Source organism: Coffea arabica, chromosome 2e, assembly GCF_036785885.1.
Source record: "Coffea arabica cultivar ET-39 chromosome 2e, Coffea Arabica ET-39 HiFi, whole genome shotgun sequence".
NCBI lineage: Eukaryota > Viridiplantae > Streptophyta > Magnoliopsida > Gentianales > Rubiaceae > Coffea > Coffea arabica.
Window position 1 is genome coordinate 65,563,759 of NC_092313.1, and position 21,425 is coordinate 65,585,183.

General features: G+C 35.6%; 2 protein-coding genes and 1 long non-coding RNA gene across 4 annotated transcripts; 1 reads left to right on the forward strand and 2 right to left on the reverse strand.

The window, feature by feature from the left end:
• Positions 1-286: 286 nt before the first annotated feature.
• LOC113732676 (polyubiquitin-like) lies at positions 287-20,469 on the reverse strand. 2 transcript variants are annotated; one of them, XM_072080711.1, is made up of 3 exons: positions 20,376-20,469; positions 19,713-19,741; positions 287-1,628 (listed from the first exon to the last, which is right to left on the reverse strand). In XM_072080711.1, exons 2-3 carry the CDS (start codon positions 19,739-19,741, stop codon positions 512-514), a joined length of 1,146 nt encoding a protein of 381 aa, XP_071936812.1. In that variant the 5' UTR covers positions 20,376-20,469; the 3' UTR covers positions 287-511. The 2 variants fall into 2 exon arrangements, with proteins under 2 accessions (XP_071936812.1, XP_027114397.1); XM_027258596.2 differs by lacking the exons at positions 19,713-19,741; positions 20,376-20,469 and adding an exon at positions 2,760-2,916 and having other exon boundaries at positions 287-2,113.
• On the forward strand, positions 12,526-14,161 carry LOC140037037 (uncharacterized). The gene is made up of 2 exons (XR_011840884.1): positions 12,526-13,101; positions 13,853-14,161. It is a non-coding gene; the product is annotated as an uncharacterized lncRNA (long non-coding RNA).
• Positions 18,371-19,741, reverse strand: LOC140037038 (polyubiquitin). The gene has a single exon (XM_072080712.1). The coding sequence runs from the start codon at positions 19,739-19,741 to the stop codon at positions 18,596-18,598; it is 1,146 nt and encodes a 381-aa protein (XP_071936813.1). The 3' UTR covers positions 18,371-18,595.
• Positions 20,470-21,425: the final 956 nt, after the last annotated feature.

Consider the following 21,425-nt stretch of genomic DNA (forward strand, 5'->3'; position numbering starts at 1 on the left):
TAGATAAATACTAAGTGCGTTAACGATGAGCTAAAACGGGAAAAGTATATGATTGGAAAATTTTAGGACAAAAAAACCTCAATGTGCTTCGTCCCGACATTGACCACAAAGAAAGCCATATTGACATTGTAGTTTCAGACACATCTGTTGAAACATAATGCTTTTAGCACCCATAAGAACCAAGAAACGGCCCAATTTACCACTGAACGAGCTACGCATGCTCTCAAGCCCAGCAAATATACAAACTGAAAACAAGAAGAAATCAAGTAAACATAATAACGCAAACTTTAACAAAAGCTTTTAGAAGTCCTCGATTTTATTTCGCAACAGATAACACCACCATAAAATCCCATCACAACAAACAATATAACACCACCATCCAATCCCACAAAACGAAAATTACAAAGGCTTTAAAAAGCCAGTCACCATGACTTGGGCAGCAAAGAGACACAAGCAAAGCAAATTATTAACAGGATTATGTAACTTCCAATAGCAAGACAGCCTTCAACATTCAGAAGCCACCACGAAGACGCAGGACAAGGTGGAGTGTGGACTCTTTCTGGATGTTATAATCAGCCAAAGTCCTTCCATCCTCCAATTGCTTACCAGCAAAGATCAACCTCTGCTGGTCAGGTGGGATACCTTCCTTATCCTGTATTTTAGCTTTCACATTGTCAATGGTATCTGAGCTCTCCACCTCCAAAGTGATGGTCTTTCCAGTCAAAGTCTTTACAAATATCTGCATTCCACCTCTCAACCTAAGCACCAGGTGAAGAGTTGACTCCTTCTGAATGTTGTAATCCGCAAGAGTACGGCCATCTTCAAGCTGCTTACCAGCAAAAATCAACCTCTGCTGATCCGGTGGTATTCCCTCCTTATCCTGTATTTTAGCTTTCACATTGTCAATGGTGTCTGAGCTCTCCACCTCCAAAGTGATGGTCTTTCCTGTCAATGTCTTTACAAATATCTGCATTCCTCCTCTCAACCTCAGCACCAAGTGAAGGGTGGATTCCTTCTGGATGTTATAATCCGCAAGAGTCCGGCCATCCTCAAGCTGCTTACCAGCAAAAATCAACCTCTGCTGATCCGGTGGGATTCCTTCCTTGTCTTGAATTTTGGCCTTCACATTGTCAATTGTATCAGAACTCTCCACCTCCAGGGTGATGGTCTTTCCAGTAAGAGTCTTAACGAAAATTTGCATTCCCCCACGAAGCCTGAGCACCAGATGAAGGGTGGATTCCTTTTGAATGTTGTAGTCAGCCAAGGTACGACCATCCTCGAGTTGTTTTCCGGCAAAGATCAGCCTTTGCTGGTCCGGAGGGATGCCCTCCTTGTCTTGGATCTTGGCCTTGATATTGTCAATAGTATCAGAGCTTTCAACTTCAAGGGTTATGGTCTTTCCAGTAAGAGTCTTAACAAAAATTTGCATTCCCCCACGAAGCCTGAGCACCAGATGAAGGGTGGATTCCTTCTGAATGTTGTAGTCAGCCAAGGTACGACCATCCTCGAGTTGTTTTCCAGCAAAGATCAGCCTTTGCTGGTCCGGAGGGATGCCCTCCTTGTCTTGGATCTTGGCCTTGACATTGTCAATGGTGTCAGAGCTTTCGACCTCAAGGGTAATTGTCTTCCCAGTGAGAGTCTTAACAAAAATTTGCATCCCTCCCCTCAAACGCAGAACCAAATGAAGGGTGGATTCCTTCTGAATGTTGTAGTCAGCCAAGGTACGACCATCCTCGAGTTGTTTTCCGGCAAAGATCAGCCTTTGCTGGTCCGGAGGGATGCCCTCCTTGTCTTGGATCTTGGCCTTCACATTGTCAATGGTGTCGGAGCTTTCAACCTCAAGGGTAATTGTCTTCCCAGTGAGAGTCTTAACAAAAATTTGCATCCCTCCCCTCAAACGCAGAACCAAATGAAGGGTGGATTCCTTCTGAATGTTGTAGTCAGCCAGGGTACGACCATCCTCGAGTTGTTTTCCAGCAAAGATCAGCCTTTGCTGGTCCGGAGGGATGCCCTCCTTGTCTTGGATCTTGGCCTTGACATTGTCAATAGTATCAGAGCTTTCAACTTCAAGGGTTACGGTCTTTCCAGTAAGGGTTTTCACGAAGATCTGCATCTGTTGAGAAAGAAAAATCCAAAACACCAAATCAGATCCAATTAATATAAATTCCTCAACCCAAAATTGAAATTGCTAGCAGAAAATACACCCTAGCAAGAGAAAACTCACTGCCAAGGAAGGACCTGAATAACAGAATAATAGGAGCACCAAATTTCTTAATGTAGGGGTTCAACCCAAAAATTATACAAAAAAACCTAGATCAAAATCGGACCATCATAATTAGATCAAAATCGGACCACCATAATTAAAAGCATTAAAAAAGGCAAAAATCTTCTCATTCAACCAAATTAATCCACATAGGTTCATCGGTTATCAAATGGCTAAGAAGCTACAGTATCGATTAAGGCATCAACGAACAAAAAACCTAAATTGATAGATCATACACAAGACACGAATAGCAGGAAAAGGGGCAACCAATTTCCAAAATTAGGGTATTATTGCAAACCTAGCATCAAAATCCGACTAATTAAAAATAATAAAAACGCAACCAATATAATCACTATCAGATCCGTCTATGATCGGGAGATAAAGAAACCAGAACCATATCAGAATCAATTAAAGCAGCAAACAAACAACGAATCTTTATGTATTCTGAAAACAAACAGAAAAGGATAAATTGTCGGAGAAAGAAGGGATTGATTACCTTGTGAGAGGAGAAACAGAATAGCAGAGAAGGCTTTTGATTGAAGAATTTGAGAGAGAATTTGAAGAAGGATCGATAAATGAGCGAGAGGATAAGAAGATGAGAGGGTATTATATAATACTAGTTTTGAGGAGTCTGGAGCTGGTCAGCATTGACGTCTGTGAAAACCCAAACCGTAACCGACACGCAATTGCAAGTCGGTCGATTCACTTTGGATCCGGGGCACCTAAGATTGGCTATTGACGGGTCGGATTACGTCATTTCGACTCGATTTGGACCGTTAATTGAACGGAGCGACTCATATGCCAATTGCACGGATACTTTTTCCGACTCAGTTTTGTGGTTTCCCAATTTCCCCCTTCATGGTGAGGAAAATTTTCAGGTCTTCCATTACACGATAAAGTGTAACGTGTAACGTCCATAATATGTCGACGCCTATCTTTTTTGAATTATTATGATTATACTTCTAATTAAGTTGAATTCTTAAGATAGATAAATTTTAATACGTGAGGGTGTTGGACATTAACATATATGACAGAAGACCCGTAGCCAAATTTTTTCTTTTTTTTTTTGGGTAAACAATACGTACGTGTCAAATTATCTAGGGTAGAGCTATAAACATGCAGACTAGTGAGAAAAGCTACACACACTGCACGTGCATGTGCGAAACTAGTGAGAAAAGCAAAATATATATATATATATATATAGATACACGTGTTTGTGCAAATTAAGTAAACAAATTGGTAAGAGAAAATGTAATGGTTAATGATAGTTATTAATTTGAAAAAAATTGGTGCGTGATGCCCCGCACAGCCTGTGATCCCGTACATAACTTCTAAATACTTTTAATAAACATGCTATAATGGGCAAAATACATATCGCTTTAGGAATAAGAATTCAGTCTAGTTGTGTTTTATATAGTTCTGTCCAGTTATTATACATGTTTAAATTTTTTATGTATAAATATACATTATAATATTATTGTACAGAATATATATTAAATATTTTATTTATATACGTCACTTTTACTATAATTACAATAATATAACGTATTTATAAATATAAAACTATAGAACATGAACAAACCACACGAACTCCACCCGAACTGACTCCTTTCCCTAGCTTTGGTATGCAAAAAAAGAAGTCTTTTATATGAATTTTCAAAATGATTCCACTCGTGGCACGGTATCTTCTACCTACACTTTCCATGATAAGAAAAAAGTTGTAAAAACAAAACATCCAGCAAGGAAGTTTAATTGGAATGAATCATAATTTCTATTGTATGATCGATAGGTATAAACAAAAAAAAATCTCTATACTAGATCAGTTGCTCCTCAACCTCAACTTCTGTTTGAGCCTTTGTATACTGTAGAAGTTAACGTACTTGAAAATTCTTAAAGCATTAAAAGGGCATATTTGAAAATAAAAATGAATTGTGTCTTGAAAAGTAAATATTTAGCTAGCATTCATTAACCTCAGAAAGGGTGTGGAAAGAGTTAACAGTGCACCATTGACTCCCATAACCTCCTTGTGTTTGGTTGTGGTGTAAAATAGTACATTTTCTTTTAGGGATAATTTCAGAAACCTCCCCTTAGGTTTCTAACTATTTCACTGAGCTCCCTCAAAATTTAAAAAATTACACATATCTCTCTTATCATTTAAAATGACAATTTTACCCTTAAATATTTTAATGAAATTCCCTTATACTTAGAATAATTTTTAAAATTATTTTTTCATTTTTTTCCTTTTTTTTAAATTTTCATCAATAAAACTATAGAACTAACACTATTGCCTTTAATTTCTATTGTAACCAAATGTTGAATTAGTGATTTTTTTTACGAGTTAATTTTATTTGTAATCCAATATTTTTGATGATCTCTGTTTTATATTTTTTGGTATTAAAATTGACAATAAATTAAAAAGAAATGGTTTAAAATCACTGCTAAATTATGATTAGCCCATTACTCAAAAAATTAGTAAACTCTAAATGAATTATTTCAATATTTTCTTTTCTATCTTATAAATTTAACTTCATAATAAAATACCATCAAAATATCCTATCATAGTGATAAAATTATTATTATAGTTGATTATTAAATAGTATATATGAACATGAAAAATTTGGCACATTTTTCTTATAATTATACTAGATAATCTTATAATTGTATAGAAAAATAAATTAAAACTCATTACACAAGGGCATTTTTGGATATTCATTTAAAAATTTGATCAAATCAATATTATTTTAAAATTTTATTATTAAAACTATCAAATTAAGAAAAATAAGTGTAATTTTTTAAATCTCAAGAGAGCTCGGTGAAATTATCAGAAACCTCCCTTGTTTTTTTTTATTATTCCTAACATTCTCAAGGCCAATTGATCAGAATATTGTTAGATGACAAAAAAGTCGATCAAATACAGTGGCTTGGCTGCTTGCTTTTAAAAAGGCACGACGGGCAATTTCTTTTAAAAAAAAAAAAGTCAGGATGAAGACGCGCACACACACACACATGTAAACACTTGAAATTAAAAAAAAAGGGATAATTTCAGAAACCTCCCTTGAGGCTTCTGATAATTTCATTGACCTCCCTTGAGGTTTCGAAAATAACACTGACCTCCCCTCAACTGATTTTGGGGCCCATTGCTGATGTAACCTGGAATGAATTTACTACTTTGCCCTTATGCATAAAAGGGTGATGAGAAACCAATTTCTGGAAAAATATAATTAGGTCATTAAATAAATGAACTAATTAAATGATATTAACTGTAGTTCTATCTCTAATAAGCCAATGTAACTACACTTAAGAAATGACACTAATTGATGCACCAATATGGAGCCATTTTTTGTGATTGGACATGACTTCAAAGAGCAATACAAGGATAGTATTATACGAGAACTTAGAGAAGATGGAAAAATGGAAGGAAAAGAAGGAAAAAAACATGGCTCCCCTCGGGTTAAAATATGCTGATTTGCATTAAGATTATTGACATGCTACCCACTCGTGCTTTTGTATATGGTTGGCATTAGTGACAAACAATCAATGGTCATGAAATTTGGCTTTGCAATCCTCACCATCTGCCTCATTCATCTGAGGCAGATGGTGTTTGAAACTATCTTGGATTGCATCGATAGTTATGTAATACTACAACTGCTACAATTATAGCAATTTTTAACTAATGTCAAGTGACTTATGTTGCCTTACTAACTAGTTCAACTAATAAGTTGTTGCTTATTATCTCTTAGTAAAGTCACAGTAGTAGTCATCAAACAATAGTCATACAATTCTTCCAAATACAATCCAACTGACAAGTACTACTGGTTGACTTCTTACACAATCAGAAAAGACTTAAAATAGTTGGTACAATGTCGTGGCACTTTTATATTTGTTACGAGAGTTTATCCAATTGATTTTATATTTTGGATGAATATAGATACAACACCTAGTGTGATATTTATGATGAGTATCATGTTAACTATTGTCTTTGGTTGGTCCAGCCTTGCCACTTTTTATTACCTCAAAATTAGATAATCACACTAAAAATAAATTATTTCTTGAGTTGCTTGAGCCGTTTATATGCTTTTGAAAGAAACTTAAAATATGGCCATTGCACTAGCCATTTGTGCAAACCGAAGCTTCAAGTTGTTGTTACTGCACTTTTCCTAATTGCTATTACACCTACTAGAATTTACTAATTATGTATGTCTTTTAATAGTTTTCATTATTTACTAATACAAGTTGTGGATAAGCAAAAAGGGCATATGTGGAACACAAATATCATCTCACTCCTCAAAATATTTTTTTAATGCTCATTTTTCTGACATGTGTTGATCATGTTACTACAACTATAAGTTCAGGTGAGGTTTATGTCATTTTCAAAACCTTAGGGGAGGTCAATGAAATTGTTGGAAACCTCAAGGGATGTTTCTGAAATTATCCCCGAAAAAAAAAGTCAGGATGAAGAAGAGCGCACAAACACATGTAAACCTATGTTTTCAGAACCGGACCGAATAGCGACTCGGCCGAGGTCAGGGGTCAGGGGTCAATGGGTTCGACCGGGGGTCGATAGGGGTCGAACCGGATGACGTCATAAATAAAAATTATTTAAAAATTAAAATATTATATATATAATATCTAATAATATATTGATATTAATAAAGGTATATTCATATATATTTGATGTTTCAAATATATTTAACAAGAAAATACAAAGAAATTAGAACAATCAAGTAGCAATTTATATTATTTAATAAATATTAACAAGTTTAGACTTAAAATTATGAATTTAATTGAAAAATAACATCAAATTTTAGGACAATATTTATAAAGTATCAAATATTTGAGGTATATCAATAAGTTTTAACAATTTAGGGGGCCAAAACATAATATTAAAAAGTTTGAATTTTTTTTTAAAAAAATTACTGTTGAACCGAAAAAACCGGTTTTTCCCGGTCAAACCCGATTTTTGACCGGCTTTGACCGGATCTTAAATTTCCGATTTTTTAATGTGACTCGGACCGGCTACCTGGCCGGTTCCCGGTTCGACCGGTTCGACTGGCCGGTCCGGTCCGAGTTTGAAAACAGAGATGTAAACACTTGAAATAAATAAAAGTTAGGATGAAGACGTTGGGTTCCTCCAAAGTTTCTAGAGTTTGAGAGCGGCACTGCCATTATCATAGCAAAGCTAAAGCCGTTGCCAAGGTCCCTTCATTTTATCTTTAAGTTCTAGTTCATGAGATGGGTTTCGTAAAATTTCAAATTGTTATTTTTGACGTTGTATGGCTGATTCTGTGGGCTTATTTATGTTATACGTCTCATGAGGAGCATATTTATGTTATACGCTTGGTGAAGTATGTGCTAGTTTTGAATGAGTTTATGAAATAGAGATCGGACTGTAAATAGTCATTTTTGCTACTTTTTCACTCAATTTCTCTAAAAACTGAGGGCGAAAATGGAATCTATGCGAAAGACTTAGTGAAAGGTGAAACTTTGGGGTAAATCCATCACCGAAAGGCTCTATGACTGGTGGTGGTTGGTGGCGGCAATGGCCGGCAGCACTACCGTTGCCACTGCTCATTTCTGCCATGACTAGGTTGAGGAAGAAGAAGAGGGAAAAGGAAAAACAAAAAAAAAAAGGAAAATTAAGTTTTAGTAAAACTACTTAGCATTGCCCCACATCTAAACTACGCCGCTCCACTAAAAGGTTGAAAATGGATTTCAAAATCAGAAACTAAATTTGTAATTTGGTCCATCAATTTCTTGAAACCTCACTATAGGCCCACAACTTTGATTCTATTGCATCTAGGTCCATTTTTTTAATGCATTTTGGTCCATGGACTTTATCTATATTTAATTTTGATCCCTAATCTTTTTAATAATATGATTTTGACCTTTAAAACTCTCTAATTTTACAATTAGGTCCCACTAGAATGATAACTTTTCAATTAGAGCAGTTTGATTTCTTAATTACTATTTATTCCTCAATTATGCATTTTTATGTGTTTTTGTATGACTATTACAACTAAATGACTTTAATTAGTTTTGGTCTTTCATTACTATGACCTAATAGTGGTATCTTTGCTCCTTTTGTTCATGTTGTGAGTCATAAATAGGAAAACCTTGATCCAACACTTTAAAGGGAGGTACCCTTCTTGGTTTTACATTCAATTATGTTCTATTATGTGTTTATATGCTCTAAGTTGTTTTAATTTCTTAGTTTGCTATTATATTACCTTCTTAGTTGCAATTTGCTTTTTAAAATGCTTGTTCATTTTACTCTAATTTTTTCAAGTTGTTTTCATTTAATTAAATAAAATAGTTGGGTTCATGTTTTTCGTTCTCCCTTTGTTAGATTGCAATTAGGACCTCACACATATCAGATAGGTTTATTTTTCATTATTTCCCTGTCAGATTGTGTTCTCTAATGTAATAGATAAGGCTTTTGTGTGCTACGTGCTCTTATGTACTTACGTATTTGCATGCTTTCATAAGGATTGGCATCTAGATATCATGCTTATTTGTTACGTGCTGAGTGTGCTTTCCATGTTTACTCCTTTTATATCATGCTCTTGTATACAATGCCTGCTCAGCGCCATCACACTAGCACAATGCTAGTTGTGGCACCTTCCCTGTTTATTTGCTAACCAATACTAGTGAAGATTTGTAAAAATAGGTTAATTCAATGCTAGAATCTTAGATTTTTTGCACATTAAATCCATGTATTGTATGTTATTCATTTCATTTTTGTACATATTTTTTATATTTTTAGACATTTTTTTCCTCATTTGTATGTTGTTTTTTCTTGTAATATTCCCCTATCCCGTATGTGTTTGAGCAATTTCATTTATATTTGCATTTCATATAAGAATTTAGAAATTAGATAGTTCATTTGCTTGTTTAGATGTGTAAAGTCACCCTTTTAAGTATGAAAATGGGCAATTATTGCAATTATGAAATGGTTAAGAGGAAGTAACACTCCTAATCTTAAACTCTTCAATGGACTATCTACGCACAAGTGCTTAGTCTGCATGTTTTGCATACTTCCCTCAAACAATGTTGTTTTAAGTTAAATGAATATGTGTAATACTCTCCATTTTGGTTGCAGAGACTATTAGCTTTGCTTCGTCATCCTGACTATTGCATCTCTGTCTATTCATCTGTAAGTTACATACATCTATGTTCACTTTTATGGAATTTCAAACTGGTCTTGACAGCAAAGTATATTAGTCGTCCCTTGATAAGATGCTCAATTTTATGGAAGAAGAATTTGCTTGATTCAGACTTTGACTAGAATCCATTAGATCGTAAGGTAAGTTATTCATCTTGTTTAGATTTTAGACATCTGTAGCTTTATTGTGATCATTTAAATGCCTACTGAAGCGTGTAATCAACTTCTGATAGGACTAGGCGCTTGAATATTGGGAATAAAGTTAACAACTTCTCTGCTTGATTTGCTGGCTTTTAGATTGGATTTTACAATTGTTTTGCCACTTATAATCATTGAATGAACTGAGTCTTTAGTTTGCTATCCATTGTTTCTACAGCCTGCATTAACATTTTAATTGACGTAAGCCCTGATAAGCCTCCAATGGAGATGTGTACTACACAAGAGCACTGTCCCTATAAATCAAACCTGCAGCTTTTCTGGTCACGCTGGACGAAATTTAACATTGCCCTAAGGCTGATTCACCTGTAAATGGCTCACTTTCATCACCATCTAAGACACTTTTTTTCACCTGTCTTTGGTGGTTTGAAGCAACCTAACGGTAAGTTTCTGCAGAATGTACACCTATTTATCTGCTAGTTAGTTTAATATGTCCTTCAGCAGTGCAAACTTAGTTTTGCTGTGCAGAATGTACGTTCTGTCAAGAATTATAGTACATGCACGACGAAGTGGCATTCTTCTTCCAATTAAAAGACTCTAGCTAATTAGTAACATGCTCTTGGCCGCTGAGTTTTTGCAGCTTAATCTTCTTTAGCCAACTCTTCATTCTTATTTTTCTCGATGGAGTTGTTTCTCTTGTATCCTCAAAATACAATGCTCCATAGGATAATGAAAACGCATGCACGTAATTATGATTTTCAATTTGCAAAAAGAGGAGAATAAATGCTTTGTATGTTGGAGTTTTCTTTCAATGTCTGTATAGCTTTTCAATGTCTGAATCTCGGTTTAAAGAAAAATTTTCTATATTAACTTGAGTTCAGCTCATTTAAAACTCTTCAATGGGCTAGGTTTTAATCGATTTAACTCTAATTTAGCCAAAACTCAGCCTATTATGTAATTGTAATTCAAACAGGTTTAAAAACTTGATCAAAATCTATTTTTAAGGGCCAAAATGGCCTGTTTGAGTGAATGCAAATTTTTATTTATCAAAACCCTTGATTCACGTTATAATTTTAAAGTTTCAAACAACTCTATTTTAATAAAAGTTATAAATATTAAATTTTTTATTAAATTATTTTACCAACGTAGAGTACGGTTACGCTACTCTGACAAATTAACCAAAAGATCCTATACTTCTAGATTTCATTCGCAATCCTATACTAGCATGTGATCTTGTAGGTTAAAAAACCACTTATATGAACAATTACCAAATAAAACACGTGCTCCTGAGAGTTATTAAAAACCGGATCCCAATGAAACTAGTAAATATATGAATAGAAACTTCAAGGTTTGGTTTATTTTGCCGACATTCGAAGCAGAGAAATTCAGACGGGCATACGTGGTGGTGCTTGCTGACGCAAGTTCCATGCTGTCAACAGACTTCTTGCATGGGATCTAAGCCCATTGAGCAGCATTTGGATGCCGCTGAAAAGCCAATAGCAGGTGCACTGAAGCAGCGGCCATGCCGCTATAGCAGCAGATAGTGCCCAAGAAGCCTTAAGGAGCACTAGCCCAGGGTGGTACGGGAGGAGCAAGGATAGTAATGAGAAACTGGAGAGGACTCCAGTAGCGAAAGCAGCACCATTCAACATATCCACATATGTGTGGCAGCGATTCTGCAATTGCTTGATAGCCAGAAATAATAGGGGGTAGGAAAGTATAGCAGCAACGAAACTCCAGGTTTGCGGAGGATGTGTTTCAAATGGGTCCTCAGACTTGGCCTGATACTTCATTGCAACAACCCCAGATAAAGAGAGAATCAAATAGTTTAAGAGTTTATGACAGGGAGGTGTCGAGTTCAGTTGATCCTCAATCACTTCATCCCTGTAAGATAGTGAAGATAGTTCTTAATTTTTGTTATTTTTGACAGTGAAGACAGTTCTTAATTGCATCAAGGTTTTGTGCTAGAAAAAGGGAAAAGAATTTTGCTAGAATTGAAAAATAGAATCTAATGTTTAGTATGGACTATGGAGTGGATGGTGTGACGACCCAACCTAATCCTCATTTACACCTTAGAAATCTTAAAATTTACACTTTAAGAAATCTTAATATGTCCTCCAGAGTCAAACCTAGAAGTACATTTCCAAAAGCAAAGACATGATTGCTAGCATATAACTCAAAATCTCAAAACAAAATACGCCATTTGACTTTCCTTGTCAGATAACTAATATATAACTTTTAATAACATCCTTGAAGCCCTGGCAAACCAGGTTGTCTCAATTGAATTCATTCACATTGAAAATTATTATTATTATTATTATTATTGAAAACACCAAAAACAAAACTTGTAACCTAACAAGCCTAATGAGAAGCATGTGTGCACATATGATCATGGCTCGCGGTCGTGGGTCGCTGTCGCGTCGCGGTTCCGGTTGTTCCACATCCATCACGGCATATCGATTAAATATCTAGTGATATGCAAGTTAAAGTATATAAAACTTTCAAAAATTCTAAAAAAATTATTAAAAATAAAAAATAATATAAGCAATACAACTATCAAATTAAATTTGATAAAAAAAAAACCTAAGTTAACATAGATACCATGTAAGTCTTAAAAAAAAATGACGCAATTCTAATTAATAAACAAAAGATGTTGAAAAAAATCCAGTTCATTTGTTGTTAACTAATCCAATTTAATATTTGTTGGACTATTCTAATCTTGTTCCTTTGGTGTTAGGGGGGTTGAAATGTTGAATGAATGGAAACGCGAATGCATTCAAAAAACAGAGGAATAAAGTTTTAGGTATCCCCCCTTTGATCAAGAAATGTTTGCTCGGGTTACAGAGAAAGTTGGCAAGGAAGTGAGATAGAATCTGGTGGCCATTGACCTGTGATTTAGCTGTAATTTTTTCTTTTTCTTTTTTTGTTGTTGGGTGTTTCTCTCTCTCTCTCTCCTCACTCCATTCTATCCCATCACATTCCCAAATACACAACCCACACTGCCTCCCATAATCCCTAGAAAACGTCCTTCCATTCCACCGCCTTCCCCCCTTTATTTCTCTCTGTCTCTCTCTTCTCAAGCTCCACCACCATTACCAGTTTACCACCACCCACAAAAATCTCCAAAACCCCGAATCTTGCAAAATTTTTACAGATTCATCTTTCCACCGCCTCCCCCCCTTTATTTCTCTCTGTCTCTCTCTTCTCAAGCTCCACCATCATTACCAGTTTACCACCACCCACAAAAATCTCCAAAACCCCGAATCCCACAAAATTTTTACAGATTCATCTTACTTCCAAATTTGCTCCAACTCTTCTTGTTCGTACTCCCAATCTGAAGATTGGGATCAATCCCAACGAAATTACGAGTCTTACAATCACAACCCTCAAGAAACCTCAACTAATCATGATGGGTTGCACTAGCAGAAGTGATGGAATGAGGATGGCAACCGGTGGGAGAAAGAAGAAATCATGTGGGTGATTTTGTTGTCTGACTCGCGAGTTGACTCAGCCAAACTCGGTAAGTTTTACTAATTTCTTATTGATTTGAGTTGACTCGGTAAATATCAACCGAGTCAATTCGGATTCCGGTGAAACGGCGATCCAGGTGTCGGTATCGTACCGGTGAGTTCAGCTCCGGTTATGACTCGGCCGAGTCCGAGTTGACTCGGCCGATTTGGCGAACCATGCATATGATATACATTATTCTTGACACACACACAAGTCCGAATCTTATGAAAACGAAACTCTCAACTCAAACACAGGTCAAAATGTTCTTAACTAGTTCTAGAAAATTAATCAAAATTAAACCAATAACGAAGGTTGATAATATTCAAGCTTAACCAGATAAACATAGGCAAACCAAGTATTGCCATTGTTAACAAAACACCATCGCCGTCTCCCCAGGCAAAAGTGCGTTCAACCTCAGCGCACCAATTGCCTCAAGACTTTGTACAGAACAGAGCTAACCTCTTGACTTTGTACTTGAAAAACAGACATGCACTTGCCCATGAAGTTCCAACTATCAGATTGCAAAATATCATGTTTGCTTGCCAAAAGGAGGTCATTCAAACACGAATTCAAACAAACTACAGAATATACAAATCACACTCCGAGCAAAAAGTGTGCTGAATCTCAAATGCACAAAGTCACTTAAATAGCCAAGATTCATGCCCCATCATTATGTATGTAAAACTATCTCATGATATACGATTCACTGACAAAATCTATCTAGTTGTACTGGTACTTGACATAAATATATAATGGTGCAGAAGCCAAGACAAGCAAAAGACTGAAAAGCATTCGAAGCCCTGTAAGTACAAAAAGGATCGTTAGAATATGTACATGAGTGACCAACTGACCTGCGTGGGTTTCCGGCGAGATCATTATCGTTAACAGGATCAAGTTGGATCACAACAGCGTCCCCCATCAATACTTGTTGCGATAGCAGGATGGATGCAGTCGATATTATATAGGACTTCATGTGTCGAACTCGTCCCCCCTCAACACTTGTTCCGTAATTACCTTTTAAGGATGATGACGTGTGTTTTGTCGAATGACGTGTATTTTGTCGAAGGATACTTCACGAGTGAGCCGACCCCCAAAATTATGGTGGGGATAATTTCAGAAACCTCCCTTGAGGTTTCATGAAATATCACCTAACTATCTTGAGGTTTTCAAAATATCACTTAGCACCCCTCGAATTGACATTTTGGTAACATTGTTACTCTTCTAACCAAAAGTAATATTAAAAAATTCATGTTTGAGGAGAGAGATTATTTTAGCTCCTTTAATACCCTTAACCTATAGAAAAATGAACATTTTACAAACCAAGGAAAAAAAGTACTAAATTGGAACCATCTTAAAAGTGAGGAAATGAAAAGTGATAAGATTTTATATTACAGCCAATAGTTATTTCTATAGTAGAGAGAGACAGTAAAAGCAAATATTTTTAAAACCATTTCTATAAATAAAACCCTCCATAGCATTGAAGGCAATTAGCATGTAAAAATCATACATTTGAGCCAGAAAAACTCAGCAATAGATGAAATTCAACTTCAATATCATACAGAGAATTTACTCAAAATAGACGGACTTTTTTATGGGTGTGAAATATGAAAATTTTATTATAAAAAACTCAAAATTTGAAAAACTGCAGTTCGGAATTTTAGTTATTTTATTCTCTTGCACTCTACATGAATAGGAACAAATAACTAAATAAACCTGTGAAACACAAAAAAAAAAAGAGCCTGCAGCTATTTTTTTTTTTTGCAAATGCACTGAATATTTCATTGATTAAATCCTATATTTCATTAACATTTAGAAAAAGAAAAACAAGTTTAGAAAATTTAAATATGAGGGTATTATTGAAAATTCATCACCTTTGATATTAGCATATGGTCCTACTATCACTTCAAGGGTGCTAAGTGAGATTTTGAAAAATTTAGGGGAGCTAAGTGATATTTCATGAAACCTCAGGGGAGGTTTCTGAAATTATCCCTTGTGGTGGACTTCATTTTCCACAAGCGGCAAGTGGGTAAAGTGTAATTTGAAAGCACGCAAATGTCCGTACTAGTGCACCTAAGGACGTCTTAGGACTGAAGGAGTTGCCTAAACGCGTTCTACGCGCTTTCACTTGCTGCCACATGGCAGCTTTGAGAGCTCAAGTTTGCATTCCTTTTGGTGACCTGACCTTGGTTCTCCTGTTCTAAGGAAGGAATTTGATTGGGTTGGAAGGCTTGGACGGTGGGCCCTGGAACGATTGTGCCATCACGAGAGAAAAGGCAACCCAATTGGATGCTACGAAGGAAAATGGAATTGCTTATTGTAGGCTTATTTTTACTATCGATTTGTGAGCCGGTTTGTGCATGTAAAAATTAAATAGAGAGTTTAATAGCGTCTAAATGTAAATGGAAGGCTGTCTATCATTGTGAGAATTCCTACTTTAGTTTTTCACCCCTAATTTTTTCATTGGGTATTATCGTTAACGGGATCACAACAGCGTCGCCCATCAATACTTGTTGTGATAGCAGGATGGAAAAAAAGGGCCTTTTCACTGAATAATGTCTGATTCCAAAGCTATACAACTTCGTTAACCTGGACTAATATTAACCACCAGTCATTGAGGATTTCAATTACGATGCCTTCTTTTATTTTTCAGTACTTTTCCCTAAAAAAGCGTTATTCTTCGTATGCGTTAGCTGGCCACTTTATCTTTAATAAGTGCGTGTGATAATTTGGATAATGTAAAATCCAACAAATCAAGCAGAGAAGTTACTAATTTTATTCCCCAATAGTCAAGCCCCTGGCCCCATCAGTAGTTGAATATGCGCTTCGGTAGGCATTTAAATTGATCAGAAGAAAGTTACGGGTGTCAAAAAATTTAAAACAAGATGATGAATAGCTTCCCTTACCATCTAACGGATTCTAGTCAAAATCAGAATCAAGCAAATTCTTCTACCATAAAATATAATTGAGCATCTAAACAAGGGATTAATATACTTTGCTATCAAGACCAGTTGAAGTTCCGGTTGAGCAGAAACATAGATGTACGTCACATACAGATGAATAGGCAGAGATGCAATAGTCAGGATGATGAAGCAAATCTCCTATGCTCTCTGCAACCAAAATGGAGAGTATTACATGTATTCATTTGACTTAAAACATGTAGACTAAGCACTTGTGCACAGATTCAGCAGTAAAAATGACTCTTTACTTCATCTCTGACTTTGAAGTAAATTAAATGAGCCGCTTATGCTTCTGATGAAAGACAAATCCTACGCGGCAGGATGAAAATTTTTATCTTGGTCCGAACTCATTACTATTTAGTAAGCTTAACGGTTGAACTTGAAAAAATAAATAATATCATCAGGGCGTGGAAAAAAGCAAGAATTGGAATGCAGAATCTACGCACGTAGAGAAATGGCTGGCTGCGCGCCGGACTTTCCCGTCAAGAAAGATGTCTTGGTGGTCACTGATGCGACGGGAGATTAATTAATCTGTGATGGGCCTTTGGCCCTTTAAAGAACCAACGCGCGTGCGCGCACACATTTATACGCACAAATACACAGATACTTGATTCCCAGGTGGAATTCTATAGGAGACTATCTCATCTTCTTTTTTTCTTTTTTTCTTTTTTTTGTGTTCTTAATTTAGGCACAGATAAGAAAATTTTTTTTTTTTACTATTATTTATATGTGTTATAAAGTTTTTACAAATTATATCATTTCATTAAGTTTTTTCGTAAAAAAGTTTTTTTACGTTCTTTGTATGTATATCTTTCAATTATCTTTTTATTTTACATATATTAAATTATTATCATATATATAAATTTTTTTAAAAATTGCAATCCAAACGGCAGCAGTTTGGTAAGGGCAGCCGATAGGCCCTTTATTGGTACGTTCGGCATGTGGTAAAATCAAAATCGTGTCACTTATGCACTTACCACCATTAGTGTAAGATATTGGGATGAAATTATTCTTATTATATAAAATAAGGGAAAAATTAGAATTCTTATATATTGTGCCCAAGGACAAATTCGTTCAGCGGCTTGATATTCTATTATTTATTTGAAAACTTAACTTGTGGTGGATCTTCTGTACATACAAATTGTGCTTTTGTACACAGCGACGAATTCATGATTTTAGTTTGGGGGATGAATCATCAATAATATAATATCAAAAAAAATTCTATATCAAATAAAGCACAATAAATGTAAACACAAAAGTTCAATAGACTATAATTAGGAATAAGAAATTTTTAAAAACTAAAGATAAAGTATAAAGAAAAAATTGGGAAACTTAGGTTATATATCGTTTCTATTCACTATCACTAAGAAGCGTTTAAAATCGTGGTTGAAGATTCTCTAATTTATACAGTAGTTGATTTTTTTTTTTTTTTTGGCTTTGATTTTCTATACAACAAATACAGTGTTATATTAGTTGCTATTTTAAAGTTATAGCATTTCAAAAATCTAAGAGTTAGTCTGTCATAAGAAATTTGTTTGAAAAATAGTACCAATTACCCTATATATAATCTTTGATTTTCTATATAACAAATACAATGTTATATTAGTTGCTGTTTTAGTAATTGTTGTTCAAAAATAGTACTAATCGTAAGGTAATGTAGATACTAATGGTATATTTATATATATATAAAAAAAAAACTAATTGCTAGTTTGATATAAGATACTTTATCTAAAGAAATTAATCAAAATAACAAAAACAACTACTGATGACAAATGATGGGGTTGCGCTCTACTTCAAAAAAAAAAATTACAAATGATGACAAAATAAAATTTTTAGATTACTATTTACTAGGTATGTGTGCCTGTGTATATCGATCTATCTAATAGATATTCATAAAACACTCATTAAAATATATTTACATGTTATGTGTTTAAAAATATAAAATTAATTAAAGATACTAAATAAACATAAAAAAGAGTAGGCAAGATTAAATAAGGAGATAATAATTTGTTAATATATGTGTGTGTGTAATATTTTAGATAAATACTAAGTGCGTTAACGATGAGCTAAAACGGGAAAAGTATATGATTGGAAAATTTTAGGACAAAAAAACCTCAATGTGCTTCGTCCCGACATTGACCACAAAGAAAGCCATATTGACATTGTAGTTTCAGACACATCTGTTGAAACATAATGCTTTTAGCACCCATAAGAACCAAGAAACGGCCCAATTTACCACTGAACGAGCTACGCATGCTCTCAAGCCCAGCAAATATACAAACTGAAAACAAGAAGAAATCAAGTAAACATAATAACGCAAACTTTAACAAAAGCTTTTAGAAGTCCTCGATTTTATTTCGCAACAGATAACACCACCATAAAATCCCATCACAACAAACAATATAACACCACCATCCAATCCCACAAAACGAAAATTACAAAGGCTTTAAAAAGCCAGTCACCATGACTTGGGCAGCAAAGAGACACAAGCAAAGCAAATTATTAACAGGATTATGTAACTTCCAATAGCAAGACAGCCTTCAACATTCAGAAGCCACCACGAAGACGCAGGACAAGGTGGAGTGTGGACTCTTTCTGGATGTTATAATCAGCCAAAGTCCTTCCATCCTCCAATTGCTTACCAGCAAAGATCAACCTCTGCTGGTCAGGTGGGATACCTTCCTTATCCTGTATTTTAGCTTTCACATTGTCAATGGTATCTGAGCTCTCCACCTCCAAAGTGATGGTCTTTCCAGTCAAAGTCTTTACAAATATCTGCATTCCACCTCTCAACCTAAGCACCAGGTGAAGAGTTGACTCCTTCTGAATGTTGTAATCCGCAAGAGTACGGCCATCTTCAAGCTGCTTACCAGCAAAAATCAACCTCTGCTGATCCGGTGGTATTCCCTCCTTATCCTGTATTTTAGCTTTCACATTGTCAATGGTGTCTGAGCTCTCCACCTCCAAAGTGATGGTCTTTCCTGTCAATGTCTTTACAAATATCTGCATTCCTCCTCTCAACCTCAGCACCAAGTGAAGGGTGGATTCCTTCTGGATGTTATAATCCGCAAGAGTCCGGCCATCCTCAAGCTGCTTACCAGCAAAAATCAACCTCTGCTGATCCGGTGGGATTCCTTCCTTGTCTTGAATTTTGGCCTTCACATTGTCAATTGTATCAGAACTCTCCACCTCCAGGGTGATGGTCTTTCCAGTAAGAGTCTTAACGAAAATTTGCATTCCCCCACGAAGCCTGAGCACCAGATGAAGGGTGGATTCCTTTTGAATGTTGTAGTCAGCCAAGGTACGACCATCCTCGAGTTGTTTTCCGGCAAAGATCAGCCTTTGCTGGTCCGGAGGGATGCCCTCCTTGTCTTGGATCTTGGCCTTGACATTGTCAATAGTATCAGAGCTTTCAACTTCAAGGGTTATGGTCTTTCCAGTAAGAGTCTTAACAAAAATTTGCATTCCCCCACGAAGCCTGAGCACCAGATGAAGGGTGGATTCCTTCTGAATGTTGTAGTCAGCCAAGGTACGACCATCCTCGAGTTGTTTTCCGGCAAAGATCAGCCTTTGCTGGTCCGGAGGGATGCCCTCCTTGTCTTGGATCTTGGCCTTGACATTGTCAATAGTATCAGAGCTTTCAACTTCAAGGGTTATGGTCTTTCCAGTTAGGGTTTTCACGAAGATCTGCATCTGTTGAGAAAGAAAATCCAAAACACCAAATCAGATCTAATAAATATAAATTCCTCACCCCAAAATTGAAAATGCTAGCAGAAAATATACCCTAGCAAAAGAAAACTCACTCCCAAGGAAAGACCTGAATAACAGAAGAATAGGAGCACCAAATTTCTTAATTTAGGGGTTCAACCCAAAAATTATATAAAAAAAACCCAGATCAAAATCGGACCACCATAATTAAAAGCATTAAAAAGGCAAAAATCTTCTCGTTCAACCAAATTAATCCACATGGGTTCATCGGTTATCTAAAGGCTAAGAAGTTACAGTATCGATTAAGGCATCAAGGAACAAAAAGCCTAAATTGATAGATCATACACAAGACCCGAATATCAGGAAAAGGGGCAACCAATTTCCAAAATTAGGGTTGTATTGCAGAAATTATAGAAAACCTTGCTTCAAAATTGGACTAATTAAAAATAATTAAAGGGCAACCAAAATAATCACTATCAGATACGTCTATGATTGGGAGATTAAGAAACTAGAACCATATCAGAATCAATTAAAGCAGCAAACAAACAACAAATCTTTATATGTATTCTGAAAACAAACAGAAAAGGATAAATCGTCGGAGAATGAAGGAATTGATTACCTTGTGAGAGAAGAAACAGAATAGCAGAGAAGGCTTTTGATTGAAGAATTTTAGAGAGGACTTGAAGAAGGATCGATAAATGAGTGAGAGGAAATGAAGATGAGAGGGTATTATACAGTACAAGTTTTGAGGCGTCTGGAGCTGGTCAGCATTGACGTCTATGAAAACCCAAAGCGTAACCGACACGCAATTGCAACTTGCAAGTCGGTCGATTCACTTTGGATGACGGATCGGACTACGTTATCTCGGGTCGCTGGAGAGTTGACCCGACATCTCGAAATCAACCACCGCATTGAGCCGGGGTCAAGTGGCTCGATTTGGACCATTAATTGAATGGAGCTGACTCATGTGCTCTAATTGCACGGATCCTTTTTCCGATTCAGTTTTGTGGTTTCCTAATTTCCCCCTTTATGGTGAGGAAATTTTTCAGGTCTTCTATTACACAATAAAGTGTAGCGTGTAACATTCATATTACACCTTCTTTAACATCGACACCTATCTTTTTTGAATTATTATGATTATACTTTTAATTAAGTCGAATTCTTAAGATAGATACATGTTAATACATGAGGGTGTTAGACATTAATATATGACAGAAGACCCATAGCCAAAATTTTCCTTTTTTTTTTTGGGGTAAACAATACGTACGTAACAAATTATCTAGGGTAGAGCTACAAATATGCATACTAGTGAGAAAAGCTACACACACACACTATGCGTGGATGTGCGAATCTAGTGAGAAAAGCAAAATATATATACGTGTATGTGCAGATTAAGTAAACAAATTGGTAAGAGAAAATGTAATAGTTAATGGTAGTTATTAATTTGAAAAAAAAATGGTGCGTGATACTCACATAGTCTGTGGTCTCGTACACATCTTTTAAATACCTTTAACAAACATGCTATAGTAGGCAAAATACATAGCTTTACGGACAAGAACTTACTCTAGTTGTGTCTTATGTGGTTCTGTCGAGTTGTTATACATGTTCTAATTTTTTATGGATAAATATACATTATACTATTGTACAGAATATATATTAAATATTTTAT